Genomic DNA, 21,835 nt, shown 5'->3' on the forward strand with positions numbered 1-21,835 from the left:
CCGGCTGGCTGGCCTCTGGCTGGGGTTCTGGCCGCTGCAGCGGGACCTGAGGCTGTTTGCTCTGGGTGCCTTCACTGTGGAGAACCTGCCAGCTGAAGCTGAAACTGCAACTGCTAACCCTAAGTGTTGGCTCTCTCTCAGGGCTTTCCTGTTTTACGTTCTCATCATCATCATCAGCTACAGCTGACACCCATTTTTCAATTGACCGCTTTCCACGTACCAGGCGCTGTGCTGAGCATGTAACCCAGGTTATCTCGTTTAATCCTCCAGCAAGTCTTTCAGGCATTACTCTCTGCAGACAGAGAAATCACAGCTCTGGACCCAGGCAAGACTCATCCACCAGCAGGCTCTGAAAGCAACACTAAGGGAGACTGAGTTTCCCTGCCCTTCTTCCCAGCATTCCTGGGATAGCCCAGCTGCCACCAGTGGAAAGGGTGATTTGGTCAGTTGCAAAAAGTGCTAAAACTGCATCACTTAATAGTTACTTAAATTACTTGCTTTTAAACAGCACTCCTCACATGATGACCTGTCAAATGGCACTTTAACTGTGTGCTAGTGCCAGGCCACACATGTGCAGGCTAAGCAAAGTTAACTGGTTTGAAGGGTCTTGTAAAACTAAACTACAACAGGGGACAAAAGTTAGGGATGGAATGTCGGCCTGAACAGCTCACTTCCTTGCCTTAATTGGCTTCTATCTTGGTGTTAATTGACTCTGAGTTAAGAGCCTTTCATATAAATCGAGGGAAGCTGACCTTTGGAGCGCTGGTGACTTGTTGGGTAAATATCTCTTTATGGACTTCATAAAATGCAGATTGTGTAAACACACACTCAGGAACTATTAAAAGCACTGGGTGGCTGGGGTAAGGCACAAAGGTGGCCTTTAATGCTCCTGAGTACTCAGTAGTTGGACATGTAAGGAAACGAACATCAAGGATATGATTACAATTTCGGAAACAGAACTCAAACTCTGGCTTCCAGGCAGAGGAATCACTTGGGGAGCCTGTCAATAATACAGATTCTCTGGGCCATGTGCCCAGAGAGGTTGATCCAGGAGGTCTGGGGGGGCCGCTGACATCTGTATTTTAACAAGCCCTGCAAACTACCGACTCTGAGTAGGTGGCCTGGCACCAGCTTCAAGAATCAATGATTTCAGTGGTATAAGCAGCTCACCCACCTTCTCACCTGGTCTTCTGCAGTCCTGCCAAACAATACCACTCGGAGAACATCCCAGACTAAAGTCCTTCGTTCAGAAGTGGAGAGATGCTTTGGAGCAGGTGGGAACTCCCTTCCCCACCCTGCCCAGCACACCAAGAGCCAATAACTGACGCCCAGTGAGTACTCAGGCTGGCACCAGGAGAGCCTCCTTTCTGCCTCTGAAAGGGAGAGAGATCTACTCCTCTAAAGCCCAGAGCAGCTGATGGTGATCGGCACATCTATTAAAGGAAAATCAAGGGTGCAGACTCTGTAGGGCGGAACGCATTTTCCAGGTGAACAGCCTTGTTCCTCCCCCCTAACTGCAGTCCCCCCACCCGAGACTACACGGAGAGGCCAGCATCCACAGCATCTGTGAGTCTGTGGCATCTGGAAAAGCACCTCCAGTTCTGGGCCCGTTTTACAAGAAACACGGCTAAACCTGAGCACTGATAAGGAGACCCGGGCGGCATCTGGGCAGCGGAAGAGAAGAGGCACTGCCTCCGTGTACCAGCGGGGCGGTCAGCACAGCCGAGAACTGGCTGTCACTGAGGACAGTGCTTCCACAGAGGGACTCGCCTGGGATCAGGGCCGCGTACCCGAGTCACCAGGCACAAGGCTCCCTTATCTAGGAAGAGTCTGAGCTGCAGGGCCATCCGGGGAGGCAGCACAACGCCTACCTCCCAGCTCCCTGAGTTGCTAAGATCTTCAGATGCTGTGTTACAATCCTGGGTAGGGGGCTGTGCACTTTCACGTGAACAAACGTGCTTTCGACCACGAATAATCCTTTCTCCAGAGCTTATCAGGACAACCTGTTACAGCATGTTTTTCCCGCTGGACACACAGATTGCCGAATTAAGTATCAAACCTGAGTATTCCCCAGGCCAGAAACTGTCAAATCTGTAAACATGGGTTTACATTTACAGTGAGTTTATGAATAAGCAGAGATTATCAACAACCAAGGATGAGTATCTGCAGGTTAAGAGTTAGTTTTACTGAAAAATTCATGGAAGCTAGAGATGTTGCTAATAGCCCCCCTGTAGGTGCGTGCCACCTCAGAGACACCGACAGTGCAGCGGGCACCCACGTGCTACCAGTAAAACGACTTAAAGAGGAAAACAGCAAGTCTTACCAATAAGAAAAGGGGCTAATATCTTCAAAGGACAAGCTGTTTTCTCACAGACATGGCCTCAGCATACATTCATTCTCATGCGTTTGTTTGAATTAAGGGATTTCTTCATTCCCCCGCCAGGTTAGAAATTTGCTCATCTCCAAACAGGAAAGGAGGCCGGGCGGACTGGCTTGTTTGGTTTTTACACGTGTGAGTAGCACATTTTTTTTTGCATTATCATCCTCTGAAGCGGGCCCTCCTGCAGTCCTTGAAATGCACCGAGGCTCTGGATGAGGCGTGCTGCCCAAAGCTGCCTCCCCTCACCCCTGGTCCGCCTGTCTGGGAAAGGCCCATCAGCCCCCCAACCCACCACCAAGTTCCTGCACAACTGTTCAGAGCTTTCTCAAAGGTTCCATCCCCTTGTCAAGATGCTCTAGTCTAGAAAGAAACACACAGACTCATCAAATGCAGGAATCTTTAGGAAATACAAGGCCTAATCTCAAAGTCCATCTGCCTCCAACTTCTGTGAGGGGAGCCTTTTTGGAAGGAGGGGCAGGAGCGCAGGAGACTAGGCACAGATTGACAGGAAGCCGGAGATCTATAAATGAGGATGTGAAATAGGAGATGCGGTGTCTGTGACCCACTGGCCTTGGGAGTTGAGTTCAGACTGCCATTTTTCCAGAATGAAGTCTTTGAGTTCTTATTAAGTCATTAGTTGAGCTGATCCCATTAAAAAAAAATTTTTTTTCAGCTGTAGCAAAATATACACAGCATGAAATTTATCATTTTAACCATTTCCAAGTGTATGGTTCAGTGGCATGAAGGACATTCACATCGTTGTGCAAGACTGTCCCATGTTCAAAGTGTGCCTTTCATGTTTTCTCCTAAGATATTGAAGCATTTTTCAGCCTTTCCCACGTCTGCATGTGGTGCCACACTTCTGGGTGACAGGCTACAATCTTAAAACCTGGCATCAGTTTTTGTTAGAGACATCTGTTTTAAGTCAATGAATTTTCGTTTCTAGGTAAAAGCATATGATTCTATAGCTCTGTTTTCCTTTAAATTCAAACAAATTCTGGTCCCACATTAACAAAGTGTTGTCAAAAATCAAATTCAAGAACTATTTCTGTTTTCTGTAAAATAACTGGCCCCACTTCACCCCCCCCAAAAAAGAGGGCAAAATTTAAAAGAAAAAACTCCTATATTTACTCCTTTAACTATGAAAATAGCTAAATTCGTAGCCTAGAGGCATGTGTAGTACATCACTAAGGAAATTGAACAAAAATTATTAGGGCTTTTAAAGTTTTAGCCAAACCTTTTTAAAAAGTTAATTTTTTAAAATTCATAATTTTAGACAGCTGTAGGCGATTTTTTTGTGTGCTTTAGAATGTTTTTTATTAAATAAAAGACCTCTTGGGTCCACAATTAGAATATATTTTTTATTTTCTTGTGTGATCTCGCTTCACTTGGAACATCAGTTTGGTACCTTCCTCCCTAAGAGATTATTTGCTACCTAACTTGAATGAGATGGAACCAAGAGGAAAGAGCAGGAAGGGAAGGCGTAACAGCCCCCTCCCCTGACAGGGATGTGCGTGGCCTTTGGAACACCCTTCTACATGACAGGTGACTCAGGATAAATTAACAGGTAGTGATAAGGGAATCTTTTTTTTTTCCTTTGGCGCTACCACTGACACACAACATTGTATTAGTTTCAGGTGTATGTGATTTGCTATCTGTATATATTGCAAAATGATGACCACAGTTAAGTCCAGTTAACACCCACCACCCAGGGGCGTTAGTCTTTTAACGAGTAATGTTCCTTGGGCAGTGCCGTCTTGGTTGGTCACAGCCCTCTAGATTTGGTGGGTGTTCCCCTCTTTCAAACCCTGATGAGTCTGTGACACATCAGAATCTCCTGGATCTTTTGAAATACTGACCCAGGGTGTGAGGGTGAAATTCTAATGCAGTTCGTCCAGGGAGGAGACAGGTTAAGAGTGGAAAGATGGACAGGTGTGGTGCCCTAGACAGAAAGCATCCCAAACCAACCCTGGATATGCTCCACTTTGGGCCTCTTGTTACACTGAGAAATTGCCTTTGTTAGGACAGTGGTGGGTGGGCACGGAGGGGGGTTCTGTCTCAGGCTGCATGGGAGGGGTGGAGGCTGGACCACACCGGCCTATTCTCCTGGTCACTGTTGTATTGCTCCATGTGGAACAAGAGGCATATGGCAGGAGGGATCAGCAGGTAAACCATTTATAACCAAGCCACCCTGACCATTTGGATGATCCAGAAGCGCTGCAACATGGAGCCTGAAACTTCACAATGCAATCTTTAGGCTCACGAGGGACCCTTCACTCTAGGAGTAAGAAGGATGCCCAGCTGATGAGGATTAACAAACGGGTGGAGTGGGGGCACAGAACCCCAAGAGAAGGAAAGTTTTTAAAAAAATTTTCAGTTTTGTTAGGTAGAATGGTTACAGTTTGCACATATATAGTATATTGCATGTAAATACATATACACAATATACTGCACATACTTTTAAAATTTACATGTATGTACTGTTCATTGTTTCTAAGAACGTTTAGAGCTTTAGCTTTTTAAACTTACAGTTATCAAAGGAATAAAGCCAACCACAAAATTAGAATTAATTCAATAAGACACATACACCCCCGCTACTGACAGCAACATTCTTTATAATTGCCAAGATATGGAAGCATCCCAAGTGCACATCAACAGATGAGTGGATAAAGAAGACGCAACATAGCAACATATATATGTAACGGAATACAACTCGCCCGTAAGAAAGAAGGATATTTTGCCATTTGTGGCCAAGAAGGAAATTTTTTTTAAAGTACCCGCTTCCTATCCTACACGAGCAGTATGATTCATCTTATTATCCCAAGAGGAGTCCTGAATGAGAGTTTCAAAGCAGGATTAAGAAATGAACCAAGTGCCACCATGTCAAGGTGGGGTGTGTCCTCCCAGCCTGTCTGCCAGACGGCAAGCCCTTGGGAAGAGTGTGTCTTGGTTTGGGGGTTGCTTCTACATGGCCATCACATTTCCTCGCTGTGTGATTCAGTATGAAGGATCATTTCAGCTTTATCTGGAGTTAACCTATGGGGCAGCGACCTTATAAAACCTTAAAGTAAAAAGCTACCGTAAAATGTAATGGCCTATAATGAAAAAGAATGTGAAAAGGAATGTATGTGTGTGTGTGTGTGTGTGTGTGTGTAACCGAATCACTATGCTGTTTGCCAGAAATTAACACAACATTGTAAATCAACGATATTTCAATTAAGCAAAAAAAGCTACCATAAAAAATACTCATATGGCTGGCTGGTCAACTATTCCCTCCATCTCTCTGCTGTAACAGCACCTGCTGGCTTAGAAGCGTGCAGTTCTCACCCAAACCGCCACCCGTCTCATGCCGGCACCCACCAGCCCGCCACCCCCACCCCTGAAACCTGCATATCAAATATTACTTCCTGCTGTCTATGACCACGCCGCCTTGGCAGTTAAGATGAAAAGTAAACACATGGGGGGGGGCGGTGCTGGAGCTGGGAGAAGGGACAAGCGTAGATAATGTTTCATAGACTTTTCTGCTAGCTAGCACCCAGGTGCAAACACCTTGGAAGGTCACATGTGTTTCAGCTTTTCACCTAAGGGCTCATCTTCTCTCCCAGGATGGAGAGCTGAGGGAGGCCCACCTCTACCTCCTGTTCCTGAAACACACCCCTGGAAGCTGTCCCTGGGGACCCATGTCTGTTACCCAAAGGCAAGCTACATGGGAACAGCATCTGACAGCTCACCTATCTCAACCTGGTGCAGGGGCTGACCAAGGCTGGCAATCTGTTCAGTGTTGAAGGTTCCCTGTCAACATGGGCTACATTTATCTGAACCAAACAGGTTCCCACCATCTTTTTCCTGTCTCCTGAGGGTTCAACAACTCCAAGGTAGCAACTGTCGTAATGTTTAACAGAGCACCCAAAACAGGTCTGGAATCAAGGCCAGATGACATCTGCCTGCTTACAAATCCCAAGCCACCAACTAGCTGTGTGACCCTGGGTTTGTCACTTGAGCTCTCTGGATCGCAGTTTTTCTGGAAAAGAAGGGAGTTGGCATTTTCCTAAGATCCTCTCCAGTTCTACAATTTTATGGTCAAGTTGCAACCATTTTACTTCAATGAGAAAGGGCAAAGAATTCTCCACTTCACAAGAGCAATTTCAGCTGAGCGGTGCCATGTTCCTGCAGAAGAAACGATGCTAAAAACAAACGAAAACAAAACCCCTCACTCGGTTTGTTACCAGCCTGTAAGTTTGATCTACGAAGTAAGTTGATTCATTTTGTTTCGAATTTCACATCCCCATTTGACTATCTTCCAATAAACTTAAGGACAACCTTTTTGAGACAAGGGTTCCTACAGCAGTGCCTACTGCCTTTCATTAAAGCCAGAAGGAAAGCCCTGCCCAGATACGGAGGAACCACAATTACTTGTGGCCTCCCTGACTCCAGCCTAGCCTGCATCCTCTAACTAGTTTGCATTTACCGATACATCACTTTAATCATTTCTCTGCTTCAAAACTTTAAACAGCTCCATTCTACCTAAAAAACAAGTCCAAGTACCCACTTTGTTAGCTTGGCATGTAATAACCACCCAAATTTAGCCTCACCTGACTGGACCAGCTCTTTTTCCGAGCTCTCCCAGCATAAATCCAGAGGTGGAGCTTCCTTGTCTGTGGAAGAAACCTTTGGACACAAGATGCCTCCTCTCCAACTTGCCTCACCTGCCCCTCTCCCCACCATCCTCACCACCATCTTCATCTGAGTCCTCTAAAACCCAAGTCCCACCTGGTTGAAAGTGAACTCTCCCCTGGCTAATGCAGCCAAGAGGTATTTTAATTTCTTCTTTCTCCCTATTTTAAAATAGAATATTATAAATTAGAATAAAAGCTTTCTTTTTTTTAAATAAGAACTCTCCTTGCAAAATTTGGAACATGAGTTCTTCAATATTATGATATTTTTCAGTCCCTTTATTTCAGAGATGAGAAAGCCAAGTCCAGGGAAGCAGCTCGACATCTTGCCAAAGGTCAGAGAGCACGTTAGTGGCAAAGAAGTGATGGAAATCTAAGTGTCCTGACTCCCAGAACTTACTGCACATGGCAGCTGGGCACCCGTCTTCTCTGCTACTCGGTATCCATTCAAGAGCTTCTAGTGGTGGGTGTATCCTCTTTTCCACAATACAACACAGCACAGGTGTTCGATAAATGCTGACTGCAAGAGGGGAAAGGGGGGAGAGCTGGAAGACATAAGATGCACTCCCCCAGGCCCCCCTCCTGTAAGAAGACCCAACTTTGTGCTAAGTCTGGTGGGGGGCAGCAGGGGGGATGTCCTGACTCATTTTCAACCCCCCCACCCCATCCACCTCCAACCAATGTCCTCTGCTTTCCTTCAGACCCTCCACCCAGTCCACCCCAGAGCATGCATCCCCTACAGAATGACCACACTTACGTCCTTACACCAGAATGAGGGTCACAGCTATGATTTCCAACTTTCTAAAAGTACTCAAAGGCAGAAAATTCAAGGACTAGTCTCCCTCCCCAGGGATTACAACTATATTTTTTAATAACTGAGTTGAGAAAAACACGACAAACATCCACAGTGAATTCAGTCATATTTTATTGAGGTTGCATTTTATTATTCTATAAATGTAGCTACATACATTGAAAGAGAGTAATACATACATATGGGTGACATTATGGGCATATTTGGTTCATGAACAACACTCGGAGTGGTTATGTGTCCCCAGCCACTTTTGGGCAACTGCTGGGTGATGGCATTAGTTCAAGACTTCAGAGGGAGGTATCTAAATGCTGGCAAGGGACCTTAAGTCTCTGATCACCTTCCTCTGAAAGAAAAATACAACAGGCGAATGCAGGTACAACCGGAGAGGGTCTGCAGTCAGCTCGTTCAGATTTCCTGTTCCATCTGCCTTCTTGTTGGAGTTATTACCATCACAGGCATTGGTATTTTTAGCACCTCTTTTTAAGGGGGGGAACAAAGGGTCTCTCCTTCCTTCAGTCCTCTGGGCTGTTCTTGGCTTTCCGAGCAATGCTGCCTCAGGTGGAAAGCCACTTCCCGACTCTTATTCCAGTCTCTTCCCCATCTCTCACCAGGAATTATCTCTAAAGAGTGAGTTGCTGACAAGTGATGGATAATTTGCATTTTAACCCTATTCAAATTTGGGTAAATGGTTTAATATGCATGCTAATATTCTATCATTATTCCAATTAAGGAAACTATTATGTTAAAGTGTTTAATCAGGAGAATTAGGGAGAACTCCAGACACCTAAAATTAACCTCTAATAGTCTTGACATTCATTTCATTTAAGTGCAATTTGCCAAGCTATAAGCAACTCCCCGCTCAAGACTTCTGCTTAGGCACGTGGGGATTCCTGATAAGACCTAAGAGCAATTCATTTCCTAACTAGATTGCTGTCTAAAAGAATAAACGAAAAGGGCTGCAATCTAAACACAATCAAATCCCCAAGCAGCCACATTCCAGAAGACTTAAACACCATCATCTCGATCCCCAGGAACAACAATGCTATTCGCATCAGGAACAACACAACCACTTCCTCTTTCTCTGACCTTCTCTGTTTAATTACTTCCTGTGATTTCTTCTAGGGCTGACTGTGCCTGCTTCCAGGGCAGCAGGCTTTCCATGCAAGACTAACGTCTCTGGAAGGTGCAGAATGCTAGCTGCCGACGGACAGAACACACACAGAGGGCTGGGACTTCCTACTTCTTTTTAGGGTGGATCTCTTGGGCCACCTGACATTCACCAAGAACTTTTTTAAGCCGTAAGAAAAAAAGAAAAAAAAAATTCTTCCGGGACCTTCCCCTCTAAAATCAAGCTATACCTCAAAGTTGGAAGTCTTGCCAAGAATGGTGATGGGCAGGCCCTTGAAAAATCTCTCTCCTTCTTGTCCAATGAGCTTCTTCGATAGATTCCAAATGCCAAGTACGTGAGGTAGCCTTTGAAGACACAAACCTGGCAGCTGGGAGCTCACTGTCGTCACAGCCACAGACAGGCTCTTGCTGTTCAAAATGTGGTCCCTGGATCTGCAGCTCCAGGAGCACCTGGAAGTTTGTTAACAGTGCGCACTCTCAGGCCTTCCTGAATCAGAATCCTCGCTGCACAAGATTCCCAGGTGATTTCTTGAGCACGTTCAAGTTTAATCCTCCTCTCAAAACAGCTTAGGCTAAAACACAGGTCCAGGAGAAAAGGGTGATTTGTTAGCCATCCTGCTCCCACACACTTTCCATCAAGGGTGAGGGGGCTGGTTCTCTTTCCAAAGGAGGTATCTGGAGAGCTGCTCTTTGTGTCCGTACAGAAGAGGCCAGCCCAGGGGGCCCTGGTTCCCTACTCCCACACAGGAATACAAGGAAGAGATGTCACCTGGAAGTTCTGACGTGTTTACAGGATTCTAAATGAGCTCTAACTTCATTCACTCCATGGTAATATAAATCAGGCTGTCCACGCAGCACAATTTCTTTGTACGCAGAAACCAAGGCGCTGTGAAATTATGACACATAATGCTGTTCTACAGACGTCAGGTATGAAGTCAAAGGACCTGGGTAAAAATAACAGCGCTTGTTCGGTGACCTCAGAAAGGATACTTAACTTTGCTGAATCTTTTCCTCACCTGTAGCTGTGGATGCTTCGGACTGCTGGATTTATTCCATCTATGTGTGAATGTGCAAGTGTGTGTACACAAAACACATGCACATGCACACGCACACACACATACACACACTTTCACCCAAAAAACAACTCAAAGAACTTGTTGGGGGATTCTGAGAAGGGCAGGCAGTTCCTTTAATGCTCTGGAGGAAGAGTTCCCTCCACCCCAGATCTGGGCGTCCCAATGCCTGCAGCTCGAGGAGGAACCCTGCAGGGGAAGGGGAAGAAGGGAAGCACCTCTGGCAGCCAGTCAGTCCATCATCCAGGCGGTGCTGTTCTCAACCCTCACGGCAGATGCAAGTGCCCAGCACCCCAGAAAGTAAGCTCCCCGAGGGCAGAGGCTCCCTGAGTCACAGCTCGGGTCCTGTCTGGCACACTGCACACAGTAAGTGAATGGCACGCCACAGCTAGTCACCCCCTCTCCTCAAGCCTCACCCCACTGCTATTTATTTTACCCACAAGATAATTTACACAGGGCTTTGCAGTTAGCGTTCAAGTATGCTCTAAAGTCAAGTTCTTTAGATTCAAAGTCTACCACACTCCACATGGACACCTGTAATCCTGTATCTGCCCACTTTCCGTAGTAGAAAAGACATCTAAGAATGGATGCTAAGGGCCTCAAAGCTGGTTTGCAAACTGCAGGCTCCTGATCTGAAACCTGTTCACCTGTCCCCCTAGTGGGAGAAGGCAACCACTAGGCCTTCAGGGCTGGAAGTGACGCTGAGCCGGGGCACTCCATCCTGGCAGAGCAGACCTGTTTTGGAATTCTGAGCCTGAGAAAAATCCCAGATTTGATTTAATCTATTAAGCAAAGGAGAGAAATTTAACGAATAGGTCAAGACTCGCTTCACACTTACACAGCTTTAAAAGGTCTGTAAAAATGAGTAGAAGTCCTGGGATGTTGATGATTAAATTAAATCTCTGGTCCATCATCCGCTATACTCCTTGGCTGGAGATACAAAATGCAAACACCAACATGGCAGGCAAGCAGACAAAAACAAGTCATAAGCCAACTTACTCCTAAGAGAACTCTGGGCCCCACCTAGCCTATTGATTCTTGTTTTAGACAGAATTTGAATGCTGCTGGTAATAAGATTTCTAGACCACAGACTGGCAAGAGAGTGAAGAATGCTACTATAGGTAAGTACCCTCTTCAGTAAGAGTCAGTAGAGGGCAGAGGCAGGGTGTGACCCCAAAGCCCACATTTCTTCCATTACCGTCATGGCAGCCTGCCCATCTCGGCAGTTTTGAAGAAAGCAACGTCAGAGTCTTTTTGGATGCAGGTACAATATGAATAATCATTTAATTTTTTACATAAGGTAAAACTATTTTTCAATTAATGAATATTTACATTAGCTAATCAATAAACGTTTGCAGAAAGCCTACTGTGATCTCGGCATTCTGCCAGACTATGGGTATTAGGGTCAATAAGCTATTATTCCCACACCGGGAAGGGCAGACGGGCCAAGCTTCTCTGTGCATGCTCAGGGTGGGATGCAAATACAAAATAAACAGTGCTTATCTGAAAAATCAATACTGGAGGCCAGGGCCAAAGCAATGCAGTGCGAAAAAGAAATACGAGGAATAAATAATCAAAATGAAAGACAAAGATGTCAGTATTAGTTGAACTAGGAAAGACAATTAAAAAAAAAACTTCGCCTGATAATTAAGTTTTAAGCATTCATGAATGGACCACAGGGAATATTGCTAAAAATGGAAACAACCAGATTTGAAAAATCATTATTTCAGTACAAAGAGGAGCCAAAGCCATACATTTTGGAAGCTGCCCGTGTTGTTCTAATCTCTTCAATCCCTAGTGCTAAATGCCAGGGTGAAGTCAAAATCCACTTCTCCGCTTCTCTGCTCTTGGTGCAAGTAAACACAGAAGTGTTGTTTTTAAATACATACTCAACCACCCTTTGAAAGAGAGTATATAACAGAGGCATGATTTGCTATCTTGGCTGCAGTGTGCCCCAGGTGAACATACTGCTGACAAAGATGACCTGAGAAATGAATTGCTATAAACAGCTGCTCTTTAATTTAGCCAACCCCTCTGCCAGTTAATATCAAGTATTCACTGAGATCCTGGCCTGACTTCCTTTCCGTGACAGGTGATATGTCAAGCTGTGGGAACAAAGTTTCATGCCTACCCAGGGCAAGCATACAGAAAACGCATCTTGCTTCCCAGAGCATGGTGTGCACCAGTGCAAAAGATATTCCTTCTACTCCGCGGACTAAAAGCCCTAGGAAATGCTTTTAAAAATCATCAATGTTCTATCCTTAAACATTGATTAAAAATAGTTACACACTGATTTAAAATATTTACGAGAACAGTTATCAAGTTTATCAATATGACTGGGTCTTTAAAAAAAAAAAAAAAAACAAACCCAAAACAGCCCCATTTACTTAAGAGAATACAAGCCAAAACAAACAACTGAACACAAAAACTTCCTGCTCTGCCTCTATTATCATGTTCAGTTTCTGAGGATTTTTGCTGTTAGACTGTGTATTTGTGTTCAGCCCCGTAACACAGGGACTATGCCAATACTGGAGTTCACCAGCACAGCTGTCTCCAACTTCAAGTGTCAAGACACCATAAGAACCCTGTAGCTACAGCAAATTGCTAATACTGTGATTTCTGCAGAGATTCTCCTGCAGAGGCAGAAACACAGGCCCTGGCTTATTGCATTGAGGATCTTCCACTTCTCAGTTCCCCCAACAGTGCCTGGAATCAAACTGGTTTTGAGTCGTCAATCACAGATCACCACCACCAGCTAGTTCTGCACCCAATTTCCACAAAACACGTCAAGGGCTTCATGTGAACGTGGAGCTTCTCCAAAGGAGGCTTATACACATCCTAAGTTAACCAAATCCAACAATTGTCATGATTGCATTAGTCAGCAGGGACAAAACTGCATTTTAAAATAATTAAATACATTTTTTAAGTTCAATAGATGTTTATTAAAAGCAGCCACAATGTGCCCAGTGGTGTTAGGCCAACAACTAGAAAACTAGGCAGTTAAGAGGTAATAATCCTGAATCCCAAAAGCTCCTATTCCAGGACAGAATCTGGGTATAAGCCCAAATCAAAATGGTGATTATATGCCAGACGATGGAGGGGGAAATGCTATAGAGTCAGTGATCTTGACTTACTCGCGGTGGGGAAAGTCTAGGAGGACCTCATAAAAGGAATGCCCCAGGGCTGGTTGAGGGGAATGAGCAGAATCTCACTTGTTGCAGGAAAGGAAGAAAGAAGAAGATTTCAGAATAAAGAGCACGAGCAAGCAGACTGTTGAGGCAGAATAGTTTCGATACTCACACCGATTCACTTATAATACACTTTACTGGTTAAAGGAACTGGAGAGCAGAGGGGATCAGCTACAGCTAGAAAGGAGGCAGCATTTGTTAAGATCCCTGTGGAAACGGACCCAGCAGGTGGAGGTTAGTCCAGGCCCACCACCTAACAAGACGTACAGCCTTGCAGCAGGAATTTAATTTTACACAGTAACAGTGTCTTTATACAATGACAACGTCCTAGCTTATAAGCTTGTTAAGGTCTTTCCAAGTTTTCTGTTTTGCTTTGCTTTGCTTTCAAGATTTTCTGATGAACAAATCAAGATTCCAATTCTGAATAGTCAACTCCATGTTTTTAACATTTAAGGATTTTAAGTAGAGTGGAAACACACTCCCTTTTTTTAAGGCTAATACAAAGAGAATGGATCAATATTTATTGTAATGGGTCTAATTCCCACAACTGTTATTTCAATGAATGTAGATCTAACATTCCAGTAATAACCAACCCTGAATTCACACTCCCATTATCTTAAGGTGTATGGCAGAATTCTCAAGCCCAAGTTTATTCAAATTCACTTTGATTCAGTATGTGCGTCATAGCATTTTCAGGGAAGATAAGGGAAGTGAAAAAAGTTATGGCAGTGACAGACTGTCACCAATTCAGAAGAATAAGGGACAGCATGACTGGCAGAAATGGTGTGAGCTCTGAAGTCAGTATGACTAAGGCTGCCACCCTCTCCCCTTCTGAGACAGTACCTCATGCTGGTTAAAAACAATCCTTTCTGAGCAAGGCTGCTGGGGTTACTTAACTGCTCTGGGCCTTTGTTTTGCCATCTACAAATGGAGGTAATAATGCTATCTACTGCATAGAATTGCTGAGAAGACTAAATGAATAAACTGCTATAAAAAATATTAGCTGTCTTCGACAAGTGACTTTACTTAAGCTTCCATATCAGTTAAATGGGGTGACAACCCCTTCACACGTCTGAAAGTGAGCCTGTAAGAAATCTATCCCAGCGCCCAACAAAGAGCTGACACCAGACACCTGTGTTATTCGTGGTGCCGGCTGTAAGCTTTACACGGGCTAGCTCATTGAATTCCCACAGCAACTCCATGAAATCAGTCGTATTTATTGCCATTTTATTCACTCAGATAAAACCAAGGTGAGATACAAAAGTAACTTGCCTTATATCAGAAAGTGAGCAAACGGCTAAGCATTGAGTCTTAAGTGCACATTACAAATGAATTTAAAGCAGGATTGTTGGCCCTTGTCTGAAATAACCAGTTAGAAAGACACTTTTCAGTCAACTGAGACTAAGAGTTACAGACATCAGGGAATTTATTCTTAATTTTATTAAGTGTCATCATGGTATTGTGGTTTCATGGCAGAGTAGGCTCATCTTTTGGAAGGTAAGCTCAAGTAATTGGAATATAAGGGTTATAATGGCTAATTTCTTTGAAAAGTTTCAGCAAAAATATTTAAGCCTTTTTTTTTTTTAATGGGAACCCTTTCAACATTAAGGAAAATACAACTGAGGGCTGAGCTACAAATCCATTCTCAGCAAGATGTGTGTTGCAGAGAAGGGTTCATGAACCAGACAGAAAGCTGAATGGTAGCCTGGTGTCTCCTGAGTTACAGCTCATTTGAGAAGGGTTTCTTCATTTTGTCTGCAAATTTCCAAACCATTCATAGCAATGATTGCATGCTTTAAAGATACAGATGAAATACACATGATTTAAAAAAAATTTTCCACTCCCTGTGTACAAAAGACCACTTTCAATAGTTTGTTGATGCTCTTCAATTTTTCAATTATAAAAAAAAATCTGTAGAGTTGGAAATCTTAACATGCATTTTTACCTGGAGTGGGATCAAAAAAGGATCAGGGTATCTTCTATGTGGAAACTATTGTTTAAGACCATCGGTGAAAAGGGCAGGCAAGCTTTCCTGAATTTATGAGCATATATATATATATATATTAGAGGAGTTTTAAATCGACATGGAAAAGAACAATAGAAGATGAAACTTGTTTTTTTAAATTAAGCATGATTTTACCATTCTGAGTTACTATATTCTGATCAAGATAGTTAAGTACCTGTATTGTTTAATAAAAGCCTTAAATATATGTGGACTATCAGGAAAATGTTTTATCTAAGGCACAAATATATCCCCCAGTCTCCAGTTTGATTACCTCCCTATAAGTAACATACCTTGCCTACTTCCAAAAGGAACCTCAAACCACTAGATGAGAAAACAGGCGATCAAAACGCACACAGAGGAGGGGTAAATAAACCTAGCAAAAACCTAGGCTAATATGGCACCATAATCAAGCAAAAATTTTAGCTCTGAGCTTCCTGACAGTGGTAGGAAAACAACACAAAAGCAATCACAGCAAGCTCTGTAACTCAGACAGAAACCTTCTTCCCAGCACCAGCATTTAAGAGGAATTTTTCAGATGGGTCATTACTTAAGAACATTGAACAATATAATGGACAGTGTCCACAAATGGCAGTTTACATACAGCCTGTCTTCTTACCAGGCATTTCATGTCTCATGACAAGGTCATTACATTAAAAGTAAACCCAAGAAGGCCAGAATGCTGCAGCGGGCTACGGTGCCACAGCTTTCTGATTCTCTAACTGAAACCAGAACCTATACTCAAATATCCATTGTCTCAAATGGGCTTGACAGCAGTTGGGGCAGCTGGTTCCATGCTGAACTGCTGTGAAAGCCTGGAAGAGAGTTTTTTTAATTTATTTTTTGCTGGTGATCCCATCTGAAATCCTTTTGCTTTGGATAGCAGACGGGAGGATGCAAAGCTGACATGCCTCCCCGAAAAGGGAGAGGCCAGGCCAGTATTCCCAAGAGCTGGAGCCAAGGAACCCAATCTAGGGTGGTGAACCAATCTCCAACCAGCCCAGAGCATGGCAACCGTCCCTCCCTGCTACTACTGCTCTTTGTGTGTGCAGGGACAAACAAGGACCCGTAAAAATACCTGTTTATTAGTCAACTCCAAAAGGGGGCAAGGCCCAGCAGTATATCCCTCCCCCACCCCAACCTGTATTTCTGCCCTAGAAGGTCAACATTTTTCATTTTACCATTTAAAGATACAGTCTATGAAGGCAAAGCAAAAGGTCTAAAATACACAGACCAGCAGATGTGGTGGGACAGCCACAACACGCACACCAGGCAGTATCCTCTCCAGCTACGTACGGAATGGGTGTCCAGCAGACCAGGGGTAACTGCAACCAAAGCTCCCTGGGGACCCACAGAAAGGAAATTCCCTTTCCCAAACACCAGTCCTCCCAACACCCCCTCCCGCCCAGCCTGGCAAAAGCAGAGACCAAAGAATAAAGGGGCATTTAAAAAAAAGTGAGTAGATTCTTAGAGCACAGCATTCTGTCACCTGCTGCAAGAGAAGCCCTCCCTGCCGGCCAGCCCTGAGTCACTTCCCCTCTCTGCACTGAGTCCCAATGCTCGCGGGGGCAAAAGACCCACGGTGTCTGGCGCTGGCTACCCGCAGCCCCCACAACCCTGCAGACACGCGCGGGGCCTCCCTCCAGGCACGTCCCCACGGCTGCCCACCGGCTCTCCGCGCCCAAGCCAAAGAGCACCAGCTGGCGCCACCGCTACCTTAGCTAATGGCAGCACTGAATGAAAGAAGCCGAGGCAGGCTCCGGATTTATGAATGTGCAGGGGAGGAGGGGAGGGATATCATGTGACAATAAAGGAGAGCGTCTTATTCACAAAAAAAAAAAGTGGCTGGTGGCGGGCACAGCCGCTGAGCAGCGGCGGCCACTGCGGTGCGGTGACCGCTCGGACCCGAGGCGGACAACCTCAGGCGCCGGGCTCGGTAGCCCTGCCTCTGTAGCACCCGCGATCGGAAACGCCTCGGGCGGGGGTGGGAGAAAGCCAAACCCGACTCGGCGACCGCGGGGCCGGAGGAGCTGCACCTTGGCTCAGGGCTGGAAAAAGACACGGGTCCCTCGGGAGGGCAGTGGGTCCGCCCAGGAGCCCCTCTCGAAGCGCCCGGAGCATTGTTCCCCTCGGGCCCGCGGGCTGGGCACGCACGCCTGTGCACGCGCACACACACAGATACACAGACACACATACAGATGCATACACAAGCAAGCCCGCAGCGCGCTGCCCCTCACGCTGCCGCCCGCCCCCGCCGCACACCCTCCGATCTGCCCCGCGAGCACCCCGGACCCCGCGGGGCGCCAGTCCCGGGCCCGCCAGCGCATGCACACAAACTCATATGCGCCGCGGAACCCGGGGCGGCTCCGCACACCGGCCCGCGCGGGGACCCCGGCGCACGCAGACCCCCGCGCAGCCGGTGCCCAGTCCTCCCTTCGCTCCGCTGTGTTTTTTATGAATGAAAATGTGGTATGCAAATGAGAGCGATTCAAGAAAACGAAATGGCGGAGCCTGGGCCCCAGTGGGCTCCCGAAAGGACCGCGGGGCGAGCGGCGGGGCGGGAGAGTCTCAAAGTCACCACGTAAAAACCCACCGACTCCAGGAAACCAGAGCGGGGGTGTCAAGTCTTCCGCTCCAGCCGCCGAGGATCTCGAGGGGAGGGGTATTTGTGAGTCCCCGGAGAGGGAGCCGGGACCGCCCCGAGGTCACCCTCGCGCCCTTGGCCCCCGAAGCCGCCACCAGCCCAAGGACCCAAGGCGCGCCCCCGCCGGCCCGCAGCAGTTTTTGCCCCCTCCTCAATTCAACAACAAGGGGGGAAATCTCGAGTCCCAAACCCCACAGGCCAATGAGTCGCGGCACCCCACGCCAAATTCACCCAACCAATGTCCCCGCCCGCGTCCTCAGCCCCGGCCCCCACGCTGCCCCCGCGGGGCACACTCGTCCCACCCAGCGGCCAAACTTACTCGTCCGGGTGTGTTTCTTCGGTCATTTTCCTGTTCACCTAGACGCCTGTCCCGCGGCGGGCAGCTTTGCTCCCTTCATCTTCCTGTCCGCTCACCCCCCTTTCTTCACATCTCCGGAGATCGCCTGATTTGGTTGGAGAGGGGGGGGCGGCTAGAGATGAAGGGGGCGCCGCAGAAGGCAGAAGGGGAAGCAGGGTGACCGGAGTGCGGGGTGAGGTCTGAGGAAGGGGTGCACAGGCAAGCTTCGGGAGGAGTAAGCTCCGCAGCGCCGAGGGGCGAGGCGGGCGGGGACTCCGGGGGCTCGGGAGTCCGCGGAGGGGAGAGATTTGGGCAGGGGACGGCGGTAGGGGAGAGGAGGAGAAAAACAAGCGCGCCGTGAAGCGGCGGGGACTGCTGAGAGCAGGAGGAGAGGGCCGGCCGCGGGTGGGGGCTCTGCCCGGGGTCGCCCCCGGGGGGGCCGGGCCAATCACGGTTCCGGGGAGCGGTCGGCGGCCGGGGGAGGTGCGCCTGGGAGGCGGTGCAGGGCGCCCCGTCCGAGCCCCATCTCTCGACTCCACCGATTTACTCCATATTGGATTCTCACCGCCGCCAACAGGAGGAGGAAGTAGGGCGGAAGCGATGACGTCTTCCCAGCGGCCAGAGGTGGTGGAGTGCAAAAAGCTTCCTACTTGCGACCGAAAAAAAAAAAAAAAGGAGAAAAAAAAAAAAAAAAAACTTTGTCCCGCCTACTGAGCATGCCCGGCTTCCTTTCCCCCTCCCTCCCGGCTCCCACTCCCGGAGGAGCCCCGGAGCAGAGTTGTTTGCACTGTGTCTCTCTGACTCCGGATCCTCTTAGTTAGCGCTCCGGGTTTTAAGATGCCCGAGAGGAGGGAGGAGGCGGCAGCTCGGGACTCGCACACATCTGGCTCCCGTTTGGTTCCCTCCCTCCTTTCAAACCCCTGGATTAAAAACCGGAGGGCGGGGAAGAGGGGGGAGATATGGGGAGTTCAGGGGAGGGCCGGAGGGGTGCTCGCGCTCTTAAGACCAACTACCCTCCCACCGTGGGGCGGGAGAGTGGGGGCGGCACAGGTGCCTTTGCCAAGGTTCTGAATGGCAGAGGCTTTTCAGTTTCACGTGAATCTTGAGCTCTTTTTTGCCTCGTTAAGGGAACGGACATTTTTAAGGAGCCATTATTTGTACATTAAAAAAGGGTAAATCCAACACAGCCCAGAAACATCTGCATTTCAGTAGAAATAATGGACTTTCTCAGGTTAAAAGGTAAACCCAAATATGTTTTTTAAATTATTCAGTAAATTTCTCTCGAGTTTAGTGGAGGATGGCCCTCGTCTCAGGCCCTTGAAGGCCACAGTTCCTGGGGGAGAGGTTGCCCGCTGCCAGTGAGATGCAGTGATGGAGAGCTCCTCAAGCCCACTCCCCCCTCCCCTTTGTCTTTAATTTTTTTTTTTTTCCTGCCTTGGCATGGGACTCTGGGCCTAGGTGGTGCTCTTCAAAGCAGCACTGTCTAGACAATGGGCAGGCAACATGCACAGTTGCACTGGGATCTTTGCTTGGCATGATGCTCTGTTGTTGCAGTCTTGAAAGTCATTAGTGTTTGAACAACGGGCTCCATATTGTTACTTCGCAGTGTGTCCCATAAATTCCATAGCCATTGGATAGCTTCTTCTGGGGCTTGCTAGGAAGCAAGAGATACTGTCCCTGCCCCTTCCTGCTCTCCAAGTGCAGTAGACTTTTCTATGCTGAATGTGCCAAGACACTAGACAGAGACTTTTAATAGCAACCACTGAACAAATTAAGAGATTAAATATATGCCTCCAATGTAGTATACCTAAAGGGTATACGTATGCATTTGGAGAGCCACAAGTACTCCAAAGATAGTAAGAGTTTCACCTTGAGTCAGGGAGAAACTAGTGGTTTACCCTAGGCTTCGTGCTTATCACAACCATAGTCTCTGTGGACATGGATTGGGGTTCACCCACATTTGATGCTGATTGATGGTGTGTGGTGGTGAAAAGTGCATTAGACAGGGGAGAACACCTGGGTTCTGGTTTTCCCCTAGCAGTCCTGAGACTCCGAGTGAGGCTTTTATCAATTCTTCAACTTCTTTATAAACAGGGATAACAAAGAAGCAAGATCTTGTTGTTGTCTAAGTCCCCATAAGGATAAGGCAACTACCCAGTTCCCACTTTTGGCCATTGTTGCTTCTCAACAATGTTTGAAAGAGTTCCCACTCAGTTATTCCTGAACTTCCAGGAACATGGCCATTTTGTCCATGTCAAAATTATCCACCCAATAGTCATCTCTTTGGCTCCACCCTCCAGTTCCAAAGTGCCCAAATGGCAAGGTGGCAGGTGAGGTGATTATTAATTTCTGCAGATTGGCAAGCTGAATCTGTGTCATCACAACTCCATTCATCCAGCTCCCTGCTAATAGCAGTGAATGACTCATCCAACCCTGGGACTGGGCAGCCAGAGGAGTAAAGGGAAACTTTCTAAGGTTCAGGAGTCACCAAGTCCCCACTTGGATGTCCTGGTGCCAGGCTTCAGCAGGTCTTTAGGCTCTCTGAGCTTCGGGTTCGGTGTCTGTAGTGTCAGGATGATCCCCACAACATAGGGTTGTTGGGAGGATTAAATGGCCATAGAGTGAAGGCACTGTGCTAAACACAGGGCAAATAGATTAATGGCAACCCTTTCTTCCCTCTAGCCAGTGGATTACAGATGCTCCCCCACCACTCCCGGTCCTTTATGTTCCTCTAAAGAAAACCTTCCAGTTCTCTTCTGCCTTGTTCATTACCCAAAAAGAATCTTTTGATGAAAATGTTCCTAGCAGGTCACCCCCCTTCCCCTGCCAATTACTGTGACTCCTACAGTTTCAAGGATAAATGCCGTTATTGGGCGAATAACTCAGATGTTTATTGATCTGAGTATCAAGGTATTATCAAAGTCTACTGGATTGTCATGAGAATAGGGAGTATCACGGATTTAGGGCTTAAATTTAATGTCATTGTCGTATCCTCATCTGTCCCCCACAACCAGCAAAATAGGGAGCAGGCAGCTCTGAACACGATCAAATCAAGGGTGATAGTACAGCTTCAAAAGTAATGTCGATCTGCTTACAACTTCACGCTAACCCAGCGGAGCCCCCAGCAGGACCCCCACTTACCCGCCTCTCAATCTAGAGTCCGGGGCGGGGGAGCACCCCCTCCTGAATCCTCCCCGTTGACCGCCAGGAAAGCCCGGAGCCCGGAACCGGAGCGACCCTCGGCGGCGGTGGGACGGGCATGCTCAGTAGACCCGCAGGTCTTGTTTCACTCGGAAGCGGGCCGCGGCCCCCGCCCCTTCCCTCCCCGCACGGGCGCCGGGAGAAGCGGACATTTTCTCCTTCTCAGCAAGCCGCTGTCTTTCGTGTCCTTCGCCCCATCTCTGCGTCCTCCCAATTCTCTCCCGTAGGGGTCTGGTAGGGTGGGGAGTGTAGATCTCCCAGGGGTGGGCTGGTGATAATCATTCCCCTCTCCTGCGGGGGTCCCGGGGGTGCGGGGTGATCAGGGGAGGACTCCACTGTGCCGTAAGGTTTGTGCCGCCCGGCCGCGGCCGGCAATAGCTTCCCACTGCAGCGGCGCC

General features: G+C 47.3%; 1 protein-coding gene across 3 annotated transcripts in view; it reads right to left on the reverse strand.

Moving 5' to 3' along the window:
• The window catches only part of SPRED2 (sprouty related EVH1 domain containing 2), a 112,444-nt gene extending 91,049 nt beyond the window's left edge, over positions 1 to 21,395 (reverse strand). The window contains exons 1-2 of one of the 3 annotated variants that reach the window (XM_032497696.1): positions 21,378 to 21,395; positions 18,219 to 18,882 (exon numbers count right to left, since the gene is read on the reverse strand). In XM_032497696.1, coding sequence (XP_032353587.1) covers positions 18,219 to 18,244 — 26 coding nt within the window. In that variant the 5' untranslated portion in view covers positions 18,245 to 18,882; positions 21,378 to 21,395. Of the gene's footprint in view, positions 1 to 7,453; positions 7,574 to 18,218; positions 18,895 to 21,377 lie in introns of those variants that run through there. The other 2 variants (XM_032497697.1, XM_032497695.1) reach the window with 2 other exon arrangements.
• Between the last annotated feature and the right edge of the window lie 440 nt (positions 21,396 to 21,835).

Source organism: Camelus ferus, chromosome 15, assembly GCF_009834535.1.
Source record: "Camelus ferus isolate YT-003-E chromosome 15, BCGSAC_Cfer_1.0, whole genome shotgun sequence".
NCBI classification, from domain to species: domain Eukaryota; kingdom Metazoa; phylum Chordata; class Mammalia; order Artiodactyla; family Camelidae; genus Camelus; species Camelus ferus.